Source organism: Chiloscyllium plagiosum, chromosome 30 (genome assembly GCF_004010195.1).
Source record: "Chiloscyllium plagiosum isolate BGI_BamShark_2017 chromosome 30, ASM401019v2, whole genome shotgun sequence".
In the NCBI taxonomy this organism is placed as follows: Eukaryota; Metazoa; Chordata; class Chondrichthyes; order Orectolobiformes; family Hemiscylliidae; genus Chiloscyllium; species Chiloscyllium plagiosum.
The window spans coordinates 26,979,711-27,003,070 of record NC_057739.1 but is presented as its reverse complement, the minus strand read 5'-3'; the positions used below and the strand labels follow the sequence as shown (position 1 = coordinate 27,003,070).

The 23,360-nt window shown below is 37.3% G+C and overlaps 1 protein-coding gene across 7 annotated transcripts in view; it reads left to right on the top strand.

The window, feature by feature from the left end:
* Window positions 1-19,023, top strand: part of LOC122564841 (nuclear receptor subfamily 6 group A member 1) — a 371,801-nt gene extending 352,778 nt beyond the window's left edge. For 5 of the 7 annotated variants that reach the window (XM_043720166.1, XM_043720165.1, XM_043720172.1 and 2 more), the window contains 2 exons: window positions 955-1,107; window positions 8,826-19,023. In XM_043720166.1, coding sequence (XP_043576101.1) covers window positions 955-1,107; window positions 8,826-8,914 — 242 coding nt within the window. In that variant the 3' untranslated portion in view covers window positions 8,915-19,023. Of the gene's footprint in view, window positions 1-954; window positions 1,108-7,820; window positions 8,648-8,825 lie in introns of those variants that run through there. The other 2 variants (XM_043720168.1, XM_043720169.1) reach the window with 2 other exon arrangements.
* Window positions 19,024-23,360: the final 4,337 nt, after the last annotated feature.

Genomic DNA, 23,360 nt, shown 5'->3' with positions numbered 1-23,360 from the left:
ACCATTGGGGCTGCTCGATGCGTTAAATGGGTTTCATCCCTCCCCAGCCTATTGAGAGGCTTCTAGTGTTTATCTGACAGTCTCCCCATTTCATTATTATTAAAATACCAGCTGAGTTGGAAAGAACCCTAAACCGGCCAATTCAGTTGCTCAGTTAAACTTGGGATAGGTGGGTCTCTTGCCAGCTTTCTAGCTTTTCTATGTCTTTTGTACATTCCTAAAAGCCCAGTTAAATTCAGATCACAATTTAGTTTAGCCGGATAACATAGTACTCAGAAATGCATAGATCAAATCTGTGTAAGTTGTGGTAACTGCTATGAAGCTTTTTAAAACATTTTTTAAAATTGACAAAGAGTATATAGTATATATCCTAAAAGCAAAGAGAAAACAAAGTTGCATTTGGTACCTTTTCTTAACCCTATATAGAACTATCTGATCTGTTCCATTAGGTGAATAAAATCCAGATAATGGTTGCACATTACAATTGCTTCAGTATTCCCCCATAAAGAAGAGAAATAATGAGCAAAGTTCCCAGTATTAATCACTGCCCTTAGTTCCTGCTAGAAAAGAATCAGTACAGAGTGAGGACCGGATCAGCTTTGAGTGATTGATTAGCTTGCCCATCTTTACCTGCGCTTGTATAAAGAATGACCATTTAGGGAAGAATGACCATCAAGGTACCTGAAGGGCTGCCTGTATCTGAAACCAGTATAAACACGAATCTGTTCCTCAAAGTGAACAATTAAGAAAAGATTGGTTTTCACATCAAAATTCTATGAGACAGTATTGCTACTTGGCTTCAAAAAATAAGTTTTTACTTAAATTCCTGAAAGCGATAACATAGATTATTAACAATATGAAGTCAAAAGTAATGCAGGCAACTAAGTAATTTTGTTTCAATTATATTTGTGCTAGAATTGCTAATCAAATGGCCATTTGGAAATTTTTGTGCAGATATCGGGGGTCTGACCAATGTGTCTCAATTGGAGCAGTTGAATAAGCGATACTGGTATGTGTGCCAGGATTACACTGAATTCAAGTATCCACACCAGACCAATCGTTTCCCCGAACTTATGATGTGCCTGCCAGAGATACGCTACATCGCAGGTAATGTAAAATACAATATTTTAAACCTAAATTGGCTAGACTTGATTTATTATTGTACAACAAGAAAAATCATTGTGTATGGAATGAGAATCCCTCTTTTCTGCTTGTGTTGATCTTCCTAACAAAATTAATGGCAGTTGTAGAAGCAATAAATATAATATTAGAAGAACAAAATATAGTTTATTAGAAGGTGAGTATAATAGATATGAAGCAAACAGAAGACTTGTGAAAAGGGTAGTTTGAAGACAAGAGGAGAAGAAAATGCGAGCAAAACTAGGGATCTTAATAAAAAGCTAAGGGGATGAAGTTAATGAATTAAATGCAAGTAGAAATACAGTAAAGAAGAAATAATGTAACTTGGCATAGACAGAGGGCTAGTGGCCGGTACCCAAGGATTTTTTTAAATTTCAAATGCATTGCTCTCAATTTTATGAAACTGATTAGATTCAGGAAGTGTCATTGGTTTGGAAAATTGGAAATATTGCACCATTATTTAAGAAGGGAGCGAAGGAGACAAAAGTTACTTGTCAGTTTAATAGAAATTGTGGGCAAGTTGCTAGAGTCTGCCATCAGAGAACAGGGGAGCAGTTTTAACAATGGTATCTCATTATACCTTCTCAATATTATACTCCACTCACTGCAGTGGAGAGTAAAGTCAGGTAGGTTATAAAACCAGTACTGACTCCATTCAGCAGTTTCCCAACTGTCAGTTTGGTTTGAAATAGCTACCAGGGAGACTAAAATCTCAGCTGATCACCGAGTTATGCATTTTTAGAAAATGATCATTCCTGCTGTGACCAAAAGCTGTTTATCTAATGGTAGCTGTCAAGGCTTGATCAGAATGAATTTGTTACGAATCAGCATGCAAGTTGTGAACTCATTCATGGCCTTTAGCTATTTTATTTCAGTGTACTAACCCACACAGATTTGGCTAACTTAATTCACGTTAATTAGAGAATCAAACCAAAGGCACTAATTGGAACCAAGAGCTAAATTGGTCACTATAAAATCAGTGCAAGAACATGTCTAACTGTTTACAATGTTGCTAAAGCCATAGAGCCAGCTGATGTCTACAGTTTTACTAAGCTAAGCAACATAGGATATCTAACTTAAAAACTGAAAGAACTGTGAATGCTGTAAATTAGAAACAAAAACAGAAGTTGCTGGAAAAGCTCAGCAGATCTGGCAGTATCTGTGAAGAGAAATCAGTTAAAGTTTCGGGTCTGGAAGGGTCACTGGACCTGAACATATTTGATTTCTCTTCTCAGATGCTGCTAGATCTGCTGAATTTTTCCAGCAACTTTTGTTTTTGTTTCTGATAGGATATCTAACTATGTTAAGGGCCAGTTGTTTCTTTCTTTATTAATAGGACAAGATGTTGTCAGAAAATGCTCCCTGTCTATTGTTACAGTTAGTTTGGCTGATGTCATCTGTAAGAAAAAAATTTTTAAAAAGGGCAAGACACTGGAGCTGTTGATTAAATGCCATCTAACTGTAGCTGACCATAGGACAGAGAATAAATTGGGACAATAAAAGCATGTAAGAAAGACAGTACATTACTCATGGATGGCTTTAATCTTAATATAAATTGGGAAGATCGAGATGGCAAAGATAGCCATGAGGAAGAATAAAAGAGTGTATTGAGGACAGTTTCCTAGAACGATATGTTATAGATTCAGCGAGAAGTCGGCCTGTTTTGGATCTGGTAATGTGTAATGAGGCAGATAGAACATAGAACAGTACAGCACAGTACAGGCCTTTCGGCCCACGATGTTGTGCCGACCTTTTATCCTACACTCAGATCAAACTAATCGACATGTCCTTCATTGTACTATCTTCCATGTGCCTATCCACTGATCGCCTAAATGTCCCTAATGTATCTGACTTAACTACCACTGCTGATGGTACATTTCATGCACCCACCACTCTCTGTTTAAAGAACCTACCTCTGAAATCTCCCCTAAACCTTCCTCCAATCACTTGAAAATTATGCCCCATCATGATCGCCATTTCCTGGGAAAAAGTCCTCACTCTCTCTATGCCTCTCATCATCTTGTGTGCCTCTATCAAGTCACCTCTCATCCTCCTTTGTTCCAATGAGAAAAGCCCTAGCTCCCTCAACCTGTCTTCATAAGACATGCACTGCAGTCCAGACAGCATCCTAGTAGATCTCCTCTGCACCCTCTGGAAAGCTTCCATATCCTTTCTATAATGAGGCGACCAGACTAAACACAATATTCCAAGTGTGATCTAACCAGGGCTTTATAGAGGTGCAGCATTACCTTGCAGCTCTTAAACATGACCCCCCTGCTAATGAAAGCCAATGACCTTAACTCTATTAACTTGGGTGGCAACTTTGAGGGATCTGTGGACATGGATCCCAAGATCCCTCTGTTCCTCCACATTGCCATGAATCTTGTCTTTAACCCTGTATTCTGCATTCAAATTCGACCTTCCAAAACAAATCACTTCATATTTTTCAAGATTGAACTCCATCAGCCACTATCAGCTCAGTTCTGCATCCTGTCAATGTCCTGTTGCAACCTACAGCAGTCCTCCACACTATCCACCACTCTTCCAATCTTTGTGTCATCAGCAAATTTACTAACCCACACTTCCACTTCCTCATCCTAGTCACTTATAAAAATCACAAAGAATAGAGGTCCCAGAACCGAACCCTGCAGAACACCACTGGTCACCAAGCTCCAGGCTGAATACTTTCCACCTACTACTGCCTTCTACAATAAATAATATAACAAAGATATAATTAATTATCTGAGTAAAAGATCCTCTAGGGAGCAGTGACAATAATATCGTAGAATTTAGTTTGAGAGTGAGAAACTTGAATTGGTTAAACCATATTGCTAAGCTTCTATAAAATTACAGAGACAAGGGCAGATTTGGCTGGAATGGACTCTGAAAGATGTTTCGCTGAAAAGATGGTTGAGGAACTAGTTCATGACTCACAGCAAAGATGACCTGCAGTTTGAGTGAGAAAGGAGGATTCTGGGAAGGGGTTAAACTAACTGTGGTTAACAACAGAAGTTAAAGATACAATTAAATAAAAACTTATAAATTGGCAAATATAAGTGATGAATCAGAAGATTGGGAATGTTTTAGAAGCCAACAAAAGATTATCAAAAAAGGTGAAAATAAACAGAGTGCAAACTAGCAAGTGATATAAAAATGAAGAGTAAGCTTATTTAAATATATATAAAGTAAGAGCTCGACCAAAGTGAACAGTCATACCTTGAAGAACAAAGCTGGTGAAATAATAACGGAGAACCAAAAAAATGGCGAGGACTTGTATAAAAACTACAGATCAGTCTTCATGATCAAGGACACAAATAACATTTCAAAAATACTATATAATCGAGGTATGTGTCTGTCTGTGTGGTTGGATGGTGTGGAGAAACACAATAGCTATGACTAGAGAAACAGTGCTTACTGGGTCTGAAGACTATCTTGTGTCATTTTTTTTAAATAAGGTTGCTACAGAGATAGTGAAGGTCCTGGTAGGAATCTTCCAAGAATGCTTAAATTCTGGATAAGTCCAAAAGATTGAACAACTGACAGTGCAGTACCCTTATCAAAAACAGAAGGAAATAAAAAGCACATAACTATAGGCCAGTTAGTTTAACATCTGTCATTGGGAAAATGTTAGAATTGATTATAAAGAATGTAATAGCATAATCTAACCAAACGGAGTCAACATGTTTTCATGAAGAGGAAATCGTGCCTGATAAATTTTTTAGGGAGATAATAAGCAGGCTATATAAAGGGGAACCAGTAGATGCAATTTATTTGGAATTTCCAAAAGGCGTTCAGTGCGTTACTATGTATAAGGTTATTAAACAAGAGCTCATGTTGTTGGAACTCGTATATTAGCATAGATAGAGGATTGGCTAATGAATTGAAGACCAAGAGTTGGGATAAAAAGGGCATTTTCAAAATAAGAGCCTGTAACAAGTAGAGTGCCATAGGGATCAATGCCTGGGCCACAATTATTTACAAACATTAATGGCTTGGATGAAGGAAGTGAATGTACTTTGTGGATGACACAAAAAAAAGTGGAAAGTAGTGAGGATGACAGTCTGGAGGAATTTAGACAGTTTTAAGTGAGTGGGCACCCCAGTTGTCAGATAGAGTATAATATGGGAAAATGTGAGATTATGCACTTTGGTAAGAAGCATAGAAGAACTGAATATTATTTCAGTGAGGTAAAACTGCAGAAAGTTGCAGCAGAGAGGGATATGGGTACTCTCATGCATGAGTCACAAAAAGCTAGTATCCAATAGGTTGATTCTGGTTATGGGTGGAATTTCTTTGACCTTAGATGAGTAACTTGGGCTTGCATTTAATGAAGTTTAAAAGAATGACCAGTGAAGCATATAGAGTGGAATCTTATTGCAATCTGAACAACTTGGGCTTTGGCAAGATTTATAGGAGAATCAAATGAGAGTTCTATCAAGGCCTATCTTTTTTATACTTCCACCAAACAGCATGGTGATTTTCTTGCTAGGCATGGTGAGTTGCCAATTAAAGGGATTACAGCTTGTTAAAGGTCTTACCAATAGGAGATAGAACTGCAGATGCTGGAAAGTCAGAGCCAATAAAGTGTGGATCTGGAAAAAGCACAGCAGGTCAAGCAGCATGAGGAGAGCAAGGGGATTGACATTTCAGGTCAGATCCTTTCATTAGGACTGACCCATGTCACCTCAGTAATATTTGGCATCCTATCTTATCAAATGTTCCAAGCAAGGTAGATATTGATGATTCTTGATATGGAAATCAGACTCTGTATCTGGTAACTTCAGCTCACTGGCTAAGAGTAGCCACCATGTTGACTAGCACCAAAAAGCACCTCTGAGCACGATCAATGGGCATAAAATCACTTCCACTCCTTGTCAACAGACATTGGTATCTGACACTTTGCAATCCCACACAGCCTTCATGGATCCCTCCTTGATACCCTTGCAGTCACATAGAAACAGAGACTTGCATTGTGAGATGCAGTGACAACTAGCATTAAAAGGCTACAGCAGAATCACTTTGTGCCCATAGATAGGCATCCAGTTCATCAGTTGGACAAGGCTGCATCGCTGGGCTGCTCAGTTTGATCTCTTCATGCCAACTGCACACTTTGCAGCATCTATGCCTTGCCTTGTCTGCCTTGGCACAGAGGCCAGAGGGCTTGGCTGCTATAAGTTGTCAGGTTGAAACAGTTATCAGGTGATCTGTGAGATTGCTATCTGGGGAATGGGTAAAGCTCCATCGTTGGGGCCAGCAGTAGGGGAATTAGAAAGGTGGTGTATGGAGTCTAGTCAATCATGACTCTAGGTTGCCCATCGAAGTTGGTCAGAGTTCTAGGGCAAATACAGCCTTGAATGTTTGTCCATTGATGAAAGGTGCTGTAGGGGCAGTGGGAGATTGCTGGTGGAAGGGGTGAGTTTTGTGGCAGGGGAAGGGAAAGCAGAGGCTTTTGTGGAGGTGGAAACAAGAATGATGATGAGCAAAATGGTGGAGAGGCAGTTATTGTTAGCAAACAGCACAGTAGCATCAAGAGGCACAGTGGGCGTCATTTAAAGTGTAATGTTGGGGTTCAGGCCACATATAAGCACTGAAGTGAAGTGCGATGGGGTGGGGAATGAATGGAATTAGGCTTTTGGGATATCGTGAGGGTAAAGGGTTAGAATAGAATAGAATAGAATCCCTACAGTGTGGAAATGGGCCCTTCGACCCAACAAGTCCACACCGGCCCTCTGAAGAGTAATCCACCCAGACCTATTCCTCTACCCAATATTTACCCTTGACTAATGCACCTAACCTGCACACCCCTGAACACCTACGGGGCAATTTAACATGGCCAATTCACCTAACCTGCATGTTTTTGGAGTGTGGGAGGAAACCGGAGCACCCGGAGGAAACCCACACAGACACTGAGAGAATGTGCAAACTCCACACCGACAATCACCCGAGGCTGGATTCTAATCTGGGTCCTGGCGCTGTGAGGCAGCAGTGCTAACCACTGAGCCACAGTGCTGCCCACTTCATGGGAGCTTTATGGGATGACAACGACCAGGCAGGACCCAATCCTATATTCACAGTGCAAGAAATGGCTCACAGCTCCCTATCTTGATGTGCAATGCAACTGGAAAATGGTTCAGGCAATGCCCACAAATGGGCATAGTCACTGTCACTTTCATAGGCAAAAGTGTAGGATCCAGATCTGCTGGCAGTTAGGCATTGAAAGGGCAAATAAATGAAGCATGAGTTTGCAAACTGTAGCAAACTATGTGCAAACATTTGCAAAAATATGCAATAATTGGAGTGAACATGCCTCTGCATCAAATGGTGGTCAAAAGTGGATGCACTATGCCATTGATACTAGCTAAGCTACCACTATCATCTCAGTGTACAGAAGTTAATAGCAATTTAAAATCCGATGCATGCTGGGCAAAAGTGGCCCATCATTTGTGGTACTTTCAAGAGTCCTCTGAGGCAAGGGGAATGAAACTGATTATAACTCAAATGAATGCAGGAGAAAGTTGAATGGTTTAGTCTGCAATGGGAAAGGGATCAGAAGCAGCAGCTATTCCCTTTTGGATGTAATGTCTTGGCTTCTCAACCAGTTTGACCAAGTCAATGTACATGCTGCAACCAAGGCATTGGTGGAGCAAATGTTAGGGCTGCTAAAATGTCTTGTTCCACAGATTAGAGTCATCTGGGGTGGCAGGCAAGGGTGTGCTTTCCATTACAGGCCTTGGAGCAAGCCATGAGGCAGTGTGACAGATACCGAGAAGTCAGCGGAATGGGAACAGTTGTCCGAGGAGAAGGATGAGAATGTTGAGCTACCAAATCACTCCTTCTGGATGCATTCAGCACTACAATGCAAACAGCGCTTGCGACCAGTAGATGCTAGCTGGTTGTGGAAGACCAGCATGAACTGTCGAGGTTAAGGTGCCAGCATATGTGGGTGCAAGCTGCAGTCTGTATGCATTTCTTTTGTGTCCTACATTACTGGCTGTCAATAAAAACTCATGTTTATATTTGTCCAAATGCTTGTGTGTATGATTTTCCTCAACTTTACAACGACAAAATGCAGGTGACCACTCGGCAAACAATAGTGTGCTCTCTGAGGGCCTTCAGACAGGATATATCTCAAGACAGGTAAAGTCTGTGGCATGGTGGTTAACAGTGATTAGAGATTAGGTATTGCATGTGTAAGCGACTGCCAGCTGCGCTGCCCATGTGCCATGAACTACATGCAGTGCTGGCGAAGGGTGACACCAGATTGCAATGCTTGTCATAGCATAGAAGCAAGGAACGCCAGTCTTTTGGTGGATATCTACTAAGTAGAAAATTGTCTTCGGAGCTGCACATAGTAAGGTGGGGATGGAAGCAGATGTGTGTGATCCATGGGGATGGAGTTAATGAGGCATATTTGGTAAGATATACCTATAGTGAGAAATCTCGCTCGGCTTCACAGTGGGAAGACCTCTGTAAAATATTTGATGCAACTCGCACTTGCCAAAAAAAATAAAGTGGCCCTTACAGTTACTTCTCGAACCAAGCATGATAAAGTTGCAATTATTTGTCTGGAATAAATTGAGATAAGCAATGAATTGGGTTTAATGTGATATAAATAATTGAACAAGATCAGTTGCTTGTGAATCATAAAATAACTAATTCATACTGAATCATTTGTTTTATTGCAGGTAAACTGGTCAATATTCCTTTGGAACAACTGCCTTTGCTTTTCAAAGCAGTTCTGCACTCATGTAAAGCCAGTGCAAGTAAAGAATGAGCCATCGATGAGTGGCTTTTGAATTTGCCATGCCTTACTTTGGTGCCTCAGGTGGAGAGGAATTTGGAGGGGAAAAGTCGGCCAAGATTCGGAGAGCAGGGAAAATCCTCAGGTGGAGAGTGAAACCCTGTGATTCTGACAGCAGCTATATTTTACTTTATCTATTTATTTCACGACAGAGTTGAATGTATGATCTTCAACACAGTGCACATGCTTCTGTACAATGCAGTTAATGCATTTTCCTTGCAGTTTACGGTGTGTAGGGTGTTAATGTTACAGTATTGCCATTTTAGTTCTAGTTGAATTTTTTTTATATTTTTGGGTGAGGGGCTGAGCAAAATGTTTTATTAAGACTACCTCAATAATGAGATGACATTAGTTAGGTGTCTCTCTTTTCATTTTCAAATGCCTTAAGGCTGTCACTAAAGTGGTCCATTCTGGCAAGCTGCTGCCTTGTTGCAACAAATCGGTACTAATTGTAAGCATATCGATTGCAAATTTTAGTTGCTTCTTCATTTCCAGTATTTGCAAGAGCTTTTATTTTTAACACTTTCTATATTTTTTATGTGGATGTCGTTTTTTTTTACACAAACTCAGTGGGGATCCTACAGAAGGATTTAAATGTGGATGGTGCAATAAAACGCATCCAGGTGCTCTAACCGTGCTACTTTCAAACACATATTCCTACTGATGAGACTGTCATAGTTGACTTCTAATTGGAAAATGTAATTGATTTTCTTTATATAGCCTTTTTTAAAACTAACAATACAGTTGGAAATGATGTAGATGATTTAAAGAAGCAATGCCATCTTGGATATTCTTTATTGTAAACCAAAATGTCCTGATGATAATACTAGAATATTAATGATGTCATTAAGTTTTTTTAGAGTTTCTCCATGCAGGTCATTACTACAGCAACAACAGGATGTTTAGCTGTATATTTCTAAAATAAGAGCCAAAGATATTGAAAATTCAAAACGATAAATATATTTCCCATTCACTGTACATTGCATTTTTAAAATGTCAACCAGTAGTATAGTGTATGTAAATCCTTGATTAAGAATAACAGCTTAAGGACTTAAATGGGAGTTTTAAAATTTTATTCTCACATGCATCATTTAAAAGAAAGCGATTTGACTTGATGCTTTATTTCAAATTTTAGAATGTTGAACTACAAGGCAGCATTGCTTTCCAAGGTGCATGCACCTATTTATCTTCCCCGTCAACACCACTCTTTTGTGAGTGCTGCTGTCTTTAAATAACCTACCTCTGCTAACAAAGTAAAATTGGGTTTTAAATATAAAAATTCTATGATTGATCAAGTAGACTGCACTCATAATGGTTTTCTGATTAAATAACACCAACTGTGGAATATCCTGGATCTAGTTGAAATGACACTGTCTTCAGGAAAAACTGTGTGGCAAATGTTTTCATTTGGAAACAAAATGGTGCTGTTAATTGCATTGACAACCAAATGATGCAATGCAATGTGCTCAAAGTGATGCATGCTGTCTCACCTCATTTCATAAAACTAAAAAAGCTTGCTAAACATTTTGTCACAAAGATGTCCTTATGATTTATGTAGCTTCTGCTAAATCGTTTTAGATATAAGGAAACTGAAACTGTCCAGTGATTTTTAACCCGTTTTGAAATACAATGCTGCATACTGGCTTGGATCCTGTAGCAGTAATGACAGCAAAACTACTCATGTTTGCTATTATTACTGGCAGCAAGTTCTAAAATATGCATATGTGCAGAAGTACGTGGAAATCCAAAAGTTGCTGACGGTGATTCCATGCTTCTCCAAGAGTATGCTGTTGAGGTCCTCTTCATCTGAATTTAATACCAATCAATTAAATTGATGAGAACCTTCACAATCTCACCGTCAGTTTTGCTGTTTCAAAAAAAACCCTTTAAAGAGTAGCACCTTGTTGAATGAGGCATAATTTTTTTTTAATTAGACCATCTTTAAATAATAATTAACTCTCACACTGACCCTGAAAAACTAATTTTATATTCATACAATATCAAATTTCTCTGGTAAAATTTCCATATCTCTTAAAACAAAATTCTTTAAAAGCTTGTTTATCTTTGGATTAAGCTAGAAGCTAAAACAATCATAAATATTTATTTCAATACCTGAAAACTTAAATTAAAAATTTTGAATATTAACTGGTTTAACTTCCTGTTTTTCTGTGTGTGAATACTTAAATTAGCTGCTTTACCTGCTTGATGTCATCACTGCTGCAGAACACCAAGCTATTCCCCAGATTTAAGCTACCATTTGGCAAAGAGAAAACTATGACAGAAAGGTAGCTGATCTTTGTGGGTGCCTTTCTTCACAGTTAGAGGCTAGTGCCTTTTCTTTGCTGACCACAAAATGTGGATAGTTGGGTTTTGCCTGTAAGTAAACAGAGTATAATTATTTGTACAAGCCAAAAACACACTGAAGTCAGTCGATATTGGTAAATCAGCTGAAATTCAGTGGCTTGATTCAATATCATCTCAGTAAGCTACATATTTAAATCATTTCAGTAACACACATTTGAGATCACCACCAATTCACCATTCTTATCCCCACACACTTTTCAGGGTAGTTTAGACTTTGGAAAATATGATACATCAATGCTACAGCATGCTACACCCATTGTTTAGATCAGAGTGGTGCTGGAAAAGCACAGCAGGTCAGGCAGCATCCGAGAAGCAAGAAAATCGACGTTTCAGGCAAAAGCCCTTCATCAGGAATAGAGGCAGGAAGCCTCCAGGGTGGAAAGATGCTACACCCATTACCTATTAATTCCCTTACATGTAGCTCATTTAACTTTATTAGTACATAGGCAACAGCTACACTCTGAGATGGCACATTTTTTGCAGTTATTCCATTCTCGATCTATCTCTTTTGAAGGATTCCCTCTGAAGTTACATGATTGTTCCCTGTTATCTGACAAAGTAACTAAGTACTTCCTGAAATTTTGCTTCCCATTCACCAAATTAATGATATTTTGGGAGATAGCAGACAGATATGTGATTTCAAAATTAATGTGTTAATTAATCAAATTAAACAGAAAATTGCTTAGTGCATTTTATATACATGCAGTGGATGAGGATTTTAAGTGTTGGTTAAGTTTTGGATTTTATTAGTGTGCAGTGAACTGTTTAAAATAGCTAGAGAACTTGTTTACTGAAACCAACACCAGCCCCTGCCATGCCCCCAACCTTGACCTACTACATAGAGTTCTATGTGAAATCAATTCTATATGACACGTCTTACCACAATGTTCACAGGGAAGATTTGTAGGTGCCTTTTGTACCACTAAATTGTTTTTATATTTTTTTCATTAACTATATCATAAGCAAGAAAACCTTTTTATGTGAGGTCTTCTTTTAGCTCCCTGTCCTTTATGATCTCATTAATTCAATCATTCCTGCAGTCAGACTCCAGATATGCTCATTTTAAGGCAAAAGATTAATTGGTTGATTAATGGTTCTTTGTTTCAAATTTCTGGACTAGTTTCTGATGGAGAATATTTAAGATTGTTTAAAAGTATTGACTTGTTTTGCATAAGTTCCTGCCGGTGTAATCAGTTTGCAAAAGAATTGTCTAAAATGTTCATGCATTGATATGGAGATGATGACTAAATCAAAAATCTAACAATTATTTTAAGAATGGCTATAATTCTTTTTGGCATAATGTGCTCAAAATAAGCATACCTGAACTCTTATATGCAGGTGTCTTCATCTTATTCGCCACCAAGTCTTTTAAGACTTGTTTTAAAACAGGGTAAAGTGAATGTGTTGTTTGCATACGAAAATTACTCAGGTATTATGATGAAAGTAGATGAACTAGTTTTAGAAGTAGAAATTTTGAACCACTAAGTATCTTTTTCTTTAACATTGCAATTGAGGGGAACAATTGAAGGCTGGATTTTTTTCAGGGAATCGATGGTCTAAATTACATTATTATACATAGATTTTAAAAAGTGTTCACATTTTTGCTTATTTACACACATTAAAAAATGCAAGATGAACATTGCTGGGAAATTGGAAATATGAAAATGTGGGAAACATTTGCCAAGTAAAATAGTGGATAGTTGTTTTCTGGTACTTAGCAGAGCGCTGGCTTTGTACCCTGACTCGAATGGCACGTCAATTTTGTTAGACTTTAATTCTTAGCTGCAATGGAAACATTTGTATGGGATTTTCTCTGTATTGATTCATAGCCTTTTATCATAATGTGTTGTACTATTTTAAGTGTAGAGCCAAATTAGCAGGCTGCTGTGTTAATACAGATATAATTGTGAGCCCAAACTAGAAAGCTTGGTGATCTAATTCATGAACTATAAATTTGGAGCAGTCAACAAATATTTAAATGATATGGAGCCCCTTTACTGCCAACCAATGTAAAGAGCAACATTGGCACTAAAAACAAAAAAATCTATGACCTACTTAATTTGGAGAATCTGTTTCATTTGAGGAATAAATAATATATACAGACAAATCATAGAATTTTTTAGCTTTTGCTTTTCAACCAGAATGTTATGAATGAGTATCACTGAGAACTAAGCATTTGACTTTATGGTTAATTTTAACACTTTAAAATTGATAATTGTGGAACATGTTGTACCACATCTGAAGCAGAAGAGGGAAAACCTGCAATATCTGTTTATCATTTCTACATCTCACATTCTGGTAAATCGCAGAATGCAATCGCTGATGGTCATAGAACTGTTCTTTTGACAAATTGTTCCACCTTCCCAGATAAATTTGTGCCATGAAAGCCATTGATGAAAGAGATTCGTGCATTAATTTATGTATTAATACAAACACGGAACTGTTTTACTAAGAAACATTACAATTAGTTGTGACCATTCTCCAAACTCTACTTGGTAAATGTGAAACACAGAAAACAATAAGTTAACAAGCAAAAATGAAGAAACTGAAATGCATTACAGGTATCAAGTGTACGGAACTAAAATTTTGCATTACTGTGCATGTGTTTTGGAATGTATATAGAGAGGCATGACAGTTAGTTGTCAGTTCCATATATTAATCAATTTGCTTCAAATATAGCATTAATCCAGACCTTCAAAGCAGAATCCCTCTTTAAACTTGAATTTCATTTCTACCTTTGTTTTAATTATCTTTTACAAGTTTTTTTGTGAATGTGGGTGAAAGTAAACCACAAATTAATTATTTACTTTTTTAATTGCGTTAAATTTTCAAGTTAGATGTTTGTGAAAATGTATCTCTTTCTCAGGATGATAAGCGGCAATCAGTCCTGCTATGTATCCTAGAGCAGGAAGGGGGGAAAGATGGTGTATAGTGAAACTAAAGAAACAAGTAGTGTTTCTAGAAGATGTTTGATCCTAAATGACAACTACATTATATGGCAACATAAAGTCTGGGTTTTTCCAAGGGTCAACACTGCCTTGCACGCAATGCAGTTTATAGCTCAGGGATCTATATTTAAATTTGTGACCCACTGGAAAAACTAACTTTATGCTGAAAGCTTTTTTTTTTGTGGACAAATTTAGGGCTCAGAAGTCAAATGCAAGTTATTTTTTTAAAAAATCAGCAATATTCATTTAGTTTGAGCCTGAATGTTATTTCTTATCATTCTTGGCAGTACAAATCTTACAATTAGCAGTCAAGGTTGAATGTTATTTATAAAAGCACATTTATGACAATTTTTCAGACTTTTGCTTCAGAATAAATAGTCATTTACTCTACCACTCCATAAGATCTTTTGTGTTATTACACCAAAGATTTGCCATTTCCACGTTGTCCTTAATTTTTGTCAAAATATTTCTTCAACATCAAATCATAAACTGAAACCATCAAGTTTCAGATTAATTTAAATTTAGCTTCCTCTTTCATTTATACCAAAAAATTATTTTAAATATTCTTAGTAATGTGAATGCCCAGGTACACTTTACTTTTGCACAAAAGCTAATTAAGCTGATGGTTTATCACTCTGAGACATGGCAAATCTTTCTAATGACTATTTAATATGATGCAAGAGTTAACTTTTTTGTATTTTTTTTAAGGGACCATTGGTGCAGAAGCTCTATTTTTCATCCATTCTTGGCATATGTACATGCTATACAAGCCAGCATTTATCATCCATCCCTAGTTGCCCTTGAGAAAGTAGCAGTAGGCTTTCTTGAACTGCTAATGAAGTATTCTCAGTGCTATTAAATCTGTAATTGTAAATCCAGTATATTTGAAACATAAATTTTGCAAAATCTTAAACCTCATGTACAAATACTAATACTGTCAAAAATACTGAGCAAAAGACCATGAGTCAGGAGTAGCAATAGCCTTATCAGCTGGATCCGTACCAGAGATCTGTCTCCATGTTCTGTTCTATGAATACAAGCTCCAGCATTAGTCTTGCAAAATGAAAGAATTTCAATTTATTACAATATTTGTTTAAAACAGTTCACTGGTACTGGAGTTCTTGATAATATGCACAGTACTTTTTACATGCTTAATATCAATCTAATCATACATTGTATTTTGACTTCTATCTTTTAAAAAAACTTGATAATACTAGCTAACTAAGAATATGAACAAAATGTAAATATTACAAAATCAATATGATTTAGCATGAAAAGAATTGAAAATTATTGTGCTACTTAGCAAAACATTTTTGGCACCCAAAACATAATACATAACATGTAACTACAAACTGAACAAATGGATTGTGATAGAATGCTACACAAGTGTCCTGATGTTTCATTGTTTATAAATAATTTTAACACTTACGTAGAAGAATGTTCTGATATCCCAAATATGTCCATGAGAAAAGCACAATGTCTCTGGAAAGCGCCAGTCAATGGCACAAGGTACCAGATTATCTGAGTATCAGTTTCATATTGCTTATTGTGAATTGTGTTTTTGTTGAATTGTGGAATGTGTCTTGTAATAGTTGATGCATAATTTACACAAATGACAGTTTGGAAAAACTACCTCGTGACATCCTGTTGTTTAAAGTCATAAAGGGATAATGTGGAAATGTTTTTTTGCTGTTTACATAAATTTGGACATCTTAATTAAGCACTCTGCTGTTTGAATGTATCAGCATTTTCTTAACAATTCTGCATAGCTACTGATTATGTTTTAAACTCATAATTCTGGTGAAACTTAATTGTGTGTGTTGGCTGAAGCACACTAACTCAGTTTACTATGTAAATGCTGTCTTAACATGACTGAGAAAAGGAGCTATTTTTGGTGCTATTGTATGCTTAGTACACCTTCATTTATTGCTGGACCATAAGATGATCTTGGCTTATAAGACACTACTTTTAAATAAATGAAAAGAGCAGGGTTAAATGTATTAATTTACAAAGTTAATCCTGTGACAAACACTTCCATTCTTTTGGATTAGTTGACCGTTGGTGTGTGTAAAAAGATTATTTACATAATAAGGGCTATCTGAGGAACACGCACCTACAGTAGAATTATTATATTGTTCTTGGCTATTTCCAAAAAAATCAATGAACACAACTTCGTCATTACAGGGAGAATTCTCTGCCAGAGCTCAGTTGTTTAGAAATCTGACGTTGCAGCCTAATTTTCCAAGGGTGGGGGGGGGAATATTCCCTGGTAGGCATCTTAAGGGTCAGTGATTAAATGGTAATTTAAATGAGCTGAATTTGCCACTATTATAATTGAAAAATCAATGCCGTTAACCTTATTTACACACATTCCATCGCTAGCTACTCTAAGCATTATCGGTGGAGATGACAGTTATTACACCTTTCAGTTTATGTGAAATTAACTATTTTTGACTTTTGAAGCCACAGATCATATTTGCCATTTTCTTGTTTGGCTCTCTGAATATTGCTACCTCATTTAAATTGAATCAACATTTATTAATGAAAATAAATGTGCTAATTTAGCTGTAATAATTTAAGTAAATCATGCAGCATTCTGCAGCTGCACCCTCAAAAGTGAGTAATTTTCAGTTTTGAAATTGAAGCGTTACATATATAGGAATGTGAAATTATCAGCACATAAGTGAATGATCAACAATAATAAATTTGACACTTTTTAAAGATGCTCATATGGCCCCTTATGGTCTGCAACATACGCAGCAATTTGGGGGCAGCACCAAATGAAGCATCGCTGCCCTGAACCAGCTCGCCAATTGTAACTCTTCACAATCTTAACCTTTCTGCACAACTGCTCACTGATTTACCGTGTTTCACCTTTAACTAGTATCTTGACTCTTAAACACAGTTGTGTTGGTATCATATTCAAACAGGCTGATGGTACTGGTGCTTTGTTGAACGGTGCTCATCTAATTCAGCTTAAGTCACTGGGCATACTTATTTGACAAAGAACATTAAGTATACAGACTAAAACTATTTAGAACAGCATTTTCACATGCATTGATATGAACTCATGTGCAATTACCATATTTTAGAAATTGTAAAGTTTTTTTTTATATTATATCATGAGTTCTGCAGTGTCTTCCCATCTGAAAAGAAGCTGCATCTTCCAGCTTACAACTTCAACAATTTGACCACTCTTTTATTATGAGGGTTAAGGTGTTTCATAGACTCCATCACCAGTCGTGTGCAACCTTAGCAAAAATAAAAGCAGAAAGATCTAGTAATTTGTATATTTCTTCCAGAAGCTCTTAAAAAATTATTCATGCTAGCATTCAAAGAATCTGACAGCCCAGGAGGAAATCATTTGACCATAATACCTTTGAAATTAATAAATTAGTCCCCTGGTCCTTAACCCTAGCAAGAAGTCATCCAATCCATTTTTAAAACCACATATTGAATTGGATTTCACCACTTTGGTAAAGCACATTTTTATAATTTGGTAGAAATCTACTTCAAACAAAAATTGAATACTTTGTTCATTAAACAAACATTGCAGCATGTATACTAGTTCACTATTAATTATCTACTTGAAATTGAAAGGATCATTTTATAAATGCCCAGTATAAATAAATCACATTGATTGTCGCTCATCCCTCAACTTCCATTCCTGTAGTTTGTTTAATGTGACATGTATTTTGAGAATATACAGTAGTTTTCCATTTTTTTCAATGAAGAAAATATGACTTAGCAGCAGGAAATTCTGTAATTTCAAAATATGCCCCTGAATCCACACACAAGTATAAAACTAGCATCAGCACATTTTGATTATTACTTTGGTTTTCTTGTTTTGTAACAAACGGACACACTAATAACCATTTCCTGTTATAGTTTGATTTGTTTCACAAAATTACATCACTTATTACAGTCACGAGTTGTTGAGGTGCAAGCAAACTTGTCATTCCCCAATGCATTGTGGAATATTATAGGATCAATGAAGGCAGGAAAAACATTTTAAACTGTGGTTAAAAATGTTGCTGATGATTTGCTGCTCAGTGAGCTTGAAATACTATGTCTTAAAATTACAATTTATTTTAAACAATCTGGATGCATTGTTCCTTGATATAAATTGCATCAAGTACTGCTGGTTCCCACTTGCAACAATATAACCAATGAGCTACCTTTTCTTTGTCAGAAATAGTTAAACATGTAAACTGAAGCTGATTGGTTCTTCAAAAAAAATTAATTACAGAACAACCTAGGTTATCTGAACAAGATTTCAAGGTTCCCGTAAAAACTTTATCCGTTATCCAAACAAAATACTCCCCACCTGTATTGTTTGGATAGTCGAGGTTGTTCTGTACCACAAAATATGGTCAGCTTACACAGTTTTAAAAAATTCTAGCTTTTCCCAAGATCCCTTGAATATATCAGGGAGACATGATGTCACTTCAGTTTAACCTTTTGATAGCAAACATTTCTCTTTCAGCTATAAAAGGATCTCTGCTTATTTACATCGAGTACAGGGCAACAGAATCAAACTTCAGGTCTTTTGTTGTTTTTTAAAAAGGTGTACAACATTTTTTCCCATGTATTGGAAATTGTGAAATGTCATTATGGCTTCTTTACAGATTTCTGTTTGCTCCACTCTATAACTTGACTACCTTTTGAGAAATATGTGACCAATAAGTGTTAAAGCATGTTTAGAATGTTAGAAATTTGAAAAATAAATGTGAATCAACTTATCAAGGTAATCCATTTTGTGGATTGTGTTAGTGTTTATGATTTGCAAATTGCATATTATCTTGCCAATAATTGAAGCACCTTTCTGACCACAATACGAACATTGCATTTCACCTTGCATAGGATCTTATGGCACAATGGTAATGTCCCTGAGTTTGAGCCAGAAGGTGTAGTTCAAGATCACCTTCCAATGAAGATGTGTCATACCAGGTCCAAACAGTGGTTAAAAATACACTTTAAATACGCTCAGCATAGATGCACTGGAAGATAAGAAATGAGAAGACATGATTAAAACAGGTGTAATCTTTATACTACACTGATAATATTCCTGTGAAATACTTTAAACAATTCAAAACAGATCCACAAAAAGATAACCAAATCTTGATTGGAAGTTTTATGAATAGTTTTATTATCTGTACATGAAAATAGGATAATTTGATTGGATTAATTGATTACTTCATCAGCATTTAATGGTATTTGAAATAAATTGGTTTCAAATGTTGTCAAATATGCAGAAGGAAACCACTCAGCAGGTCACAGCACCTGTGGTTAGAAACAGTTGAATTTCAGGTCAATAACTTTTCATTATCAATCATAATTTATTTAATTTTGACTTATGAGTATTGTGACTTCATAATTCGCTCCTTCATTTTACCTTGAATCATCTCACTTTAAGGGAAGGAAATGGAGAAATATGGGCCAAGACAGGCACAGTCTCAGGTTTCTTGATGAAGGACATCTCCTTCCATCCGATGGCAATGGGAGAAAAGGGTATTCTTCCTGATGCTAGATCCTGTAGTCATTTACTTTGGCCTTAATCCTTCCATCTGTGAAAGATAATGCATGTGCAGTAAACAATCCATTTAGATGTTGTCTTCATATGGTGTAATAGTTGAAACAGTCCTATGAATGGAGTATGCCATTCAAACCAACTGAACCTGCTAAATATGATTATGGCCATAACTTCACATTCCTTCCTAATCATGAAAACTCTTGATTGATTCCCTTGTTAAATCGAAAATTAACATGTGCCTTAAAAATATTTTGTGACCCTGTTCTCTAATATTCACTGTAGAAGACTGATCCAGACACAACTGTCCGATGTTTTTTTTTAAAAAAAGTTCACATCCTCTGCCTTACTTGAAAAACCTGTTATTTTTAAACTATGTCCCAAGGTCTAGACTACAAGGGGAATGTCAACATTCACCCTGTCAAATCCTCGAGGTTATATGCTTCAATTATATATGTAATCAACATGTTGGGGTTACCGACATTTCAGGCAAAAGCCCTTCATCAGGAAGGGCTTTCCTGATGAAGGGCTTTTGCCTGAAATGTCGATTTTTCCTGCTTCTCAGGTGCTGCCTGACCTGTTGTGCTTTTCCAGCACCACTCTAACCTTGACTCTGATTTCCAGCATCTATAGTCCTCACTTTCACCATTTTGGGGTTACTGTTGACCAGAGGTTGAACTAAACTAGCCATATATACACTGTGGCTACAACAGCAGATCAGAAACTGGGAATCCTGCAGCAAAACTCTCTTCCTGCCCCCTCCCGCAAAGCCTGTCCACTATCTACAATGCAGAAGTCTGGCGTGTGACCGAATATTTCCCCAGTTGCCTGGATGTGTGCAGCTCAAACAACGTTTGAGAAACTGAATAACATGCAGGACAAAACATTAGCAGTACATCCACAAGCATTCACTCCTCTTGTTATTGATCTGCCATTGCAGTAGTGTGTACTATCTGCAGGATGCATTTCAGAAGGCTCCTTACATCCTTCCAAACCTACATCCACTAATATCTAAAAGGATTAAGTCAGTCAGCAGATAGACAAGACAACTTCAGCTATAAGTTTCAAGCCACTCAGCATCTTGACTTTGAAATATATCATTGTTCATCACTGCCACTGCGTCAAAATGTTGGAGCTCCCTCCCCACCAGTATTGTGGGTGTACATACAGACGATAGCAATTCAAGAAAACATCTCATCCCCTTCTTCACAATTTTACAATTAGGAATGGTCAATAAATGCTGATCTTACAAGTGAAAGTCATATTCCCCAAATTATATATTAAAAATACATCACTCTTCTAAACTCCAATAAACTCAGGCCAAGCCTGTCCTATCGCTTCTCTTATGACTTATCTCATCATCTAATTTCTCAGTTCATTTTGGCCAGTTCTGTCTTCATGTCCTCATAATTGCCCATTATTTGATTTAAAACACCAATCTTGCATCCATTCTTCTCTCCCTCCAATTGAATTTCCTATGGGATCATATGATCCTTGCTAGCTAGCGGTGTTTTTACAATGAGAAAATCAACCTTGTCTCATTACAGACTCCACTAGATTTGGCAACATGCATTCTGATCAGTTTCTAAGAAACTGCTGCTCTGTGAAACTATTCCAATAACAATCTCATCGTTCAGGCTACCTTTACCAAGCTGGTTCATCCAGTCTATTGATAAATTAAAATCACCCATTTTTCTCACCATACCTTTCTCTCAAGTCTCCATTATTTCTTCCTGTACCACTTCCATCCTAAATATGATTACTATTAGGTAGACTATACATCATTCCCACAAGCAACATCTTATACCCAATGACATCCTTATTTAATAACGCTAGCACTTTTTCCTGGCTTCACTTCCTTCCTAACTGTTGTATTGTGCCCTTTAACGTCTACATCGTTTCACAGTCATATCTCGAATGGTTATCAGATCGTACATATTTATTTCTATTTGTGTGTACAATTCATTTGTTTTGCTATTTTGTCTTTGGAACTACTACATTTTTATCTGTTACTTTCTTAGCTTTGCACATATTTATCCATTCCTGCCATGCTCAGATCATATTTTCCTTGTTTGTACATATTTTCTTGCCTTCTACTTAAATCTTCTTGTCTCATCTCTTCTCTCTTCCCCACCCACGCCCCCCAGCTCCCCAGCTCACACTTTCCCTAGTAGTAATGCCAGTGCTGCATAAATTGTAACCCATTCTCCCACATCAACCTTTCAGCTTGCTGTTATCTGCCAATTTGTTCCTAGCTCAGGTATTCCCAAAATTATTTACATTTGAGGTTCTAGAAGATGGTAAAAGAGGGGGAGGTGTGGCATTGTTGATCAGGGACAATATTACAGTTGTAGAAAGGATGTTTGGGGACTCGTTAACTGAGGTAGTATGGGCTGAGGTTAGAAACAGGAAAAAAGTCACCATACTGGGAGTTTTCTATAGGCCTCCGAATAGTCCCAGAGATGTAGAGGAAAGGATAGCAAAGATGATTCTGGATAGGAGTGAGAGAGGCAGGATAGTTGTCATGGGGGACTTCAACTGTCCAAATATTGACTGGGATCACTACAGTACGAGTACTATAGATGGGTCAGTTTTTGTCCAGTGTGTGCAGGAGGGCTTCCTGACACAGTATGTAGACAGGCCAACAAGGGGCGAAGCCACATTAGATTTAGTACTGGGTAACGAGCCTGGCCAGGTGTTAGATTTGGAAGTAGGTGAGCACGTTGGAGACAGCGATCACAATTCTGTCAGGTTTACTTTAGTGATGGAAAGGGATAGGTGTACTCCACCGAACAAGAGTTACAGCTGGGGGAAGGGAAATTACGATGCAATTAGAAAAGATTTAGGAAGCATAGAATGGGGAAGGAAATTGCAGGGGATGCGCACATTAAAAATGTGGAGCTTATCTAGGGGACACAGGAACATTTCCTTGAATAAGTATGTACCTGTCAGGCAGGGAGGAAGATATAGAACACGTGAGCCGTGGTTTACTAAGAAAGTGGAATCCCTGGTCAAGAAAAAGAAGGCGGCTAATGTTAGGACAAAATGTGAAAACTCAGTTAGGGCGCTTGAGGGTTACAAGGAAGTCAGGAAAGACCTAAAAAGACAGCTCAGAAGAGCCAGGAAGAGACATGAGAAGTTGTTGGTGGATAGGATCAGGGTTAACCCTAAGGCTTTCCATAAGTATGTCAGGAATAAAAAAATGACGAGAGTTAAATTAGGGCCAATCAAGAATAATAGTGGGAAGTTGTGTGTGGAGTCAGAGGAGATGGGGGAAGCACTAAATAAATATTTTTCGACAGTGTTCACTATAGAAAATGAAAATGTTGGCGAGGAAGTTACAGAGATACTTGCATCTAGACAAGAAGAGATCGAGGCTCACAAGGAAGAGGTATTAGAAATACTGCAGAGTGAGAAAATAGACAAGTCCCCTGGGTCGGATGGGATCTATCCTAGGATCCTCTGGGAAGCAAGGGAAGAGATTGCCAAGCCTTTGGCATTGATCTTCAAATCATCATTGTCTGTCTACAGGAATAGTGCCTGAGGACTGGAAGATAGCAAATGTGGTTTCCTTGTT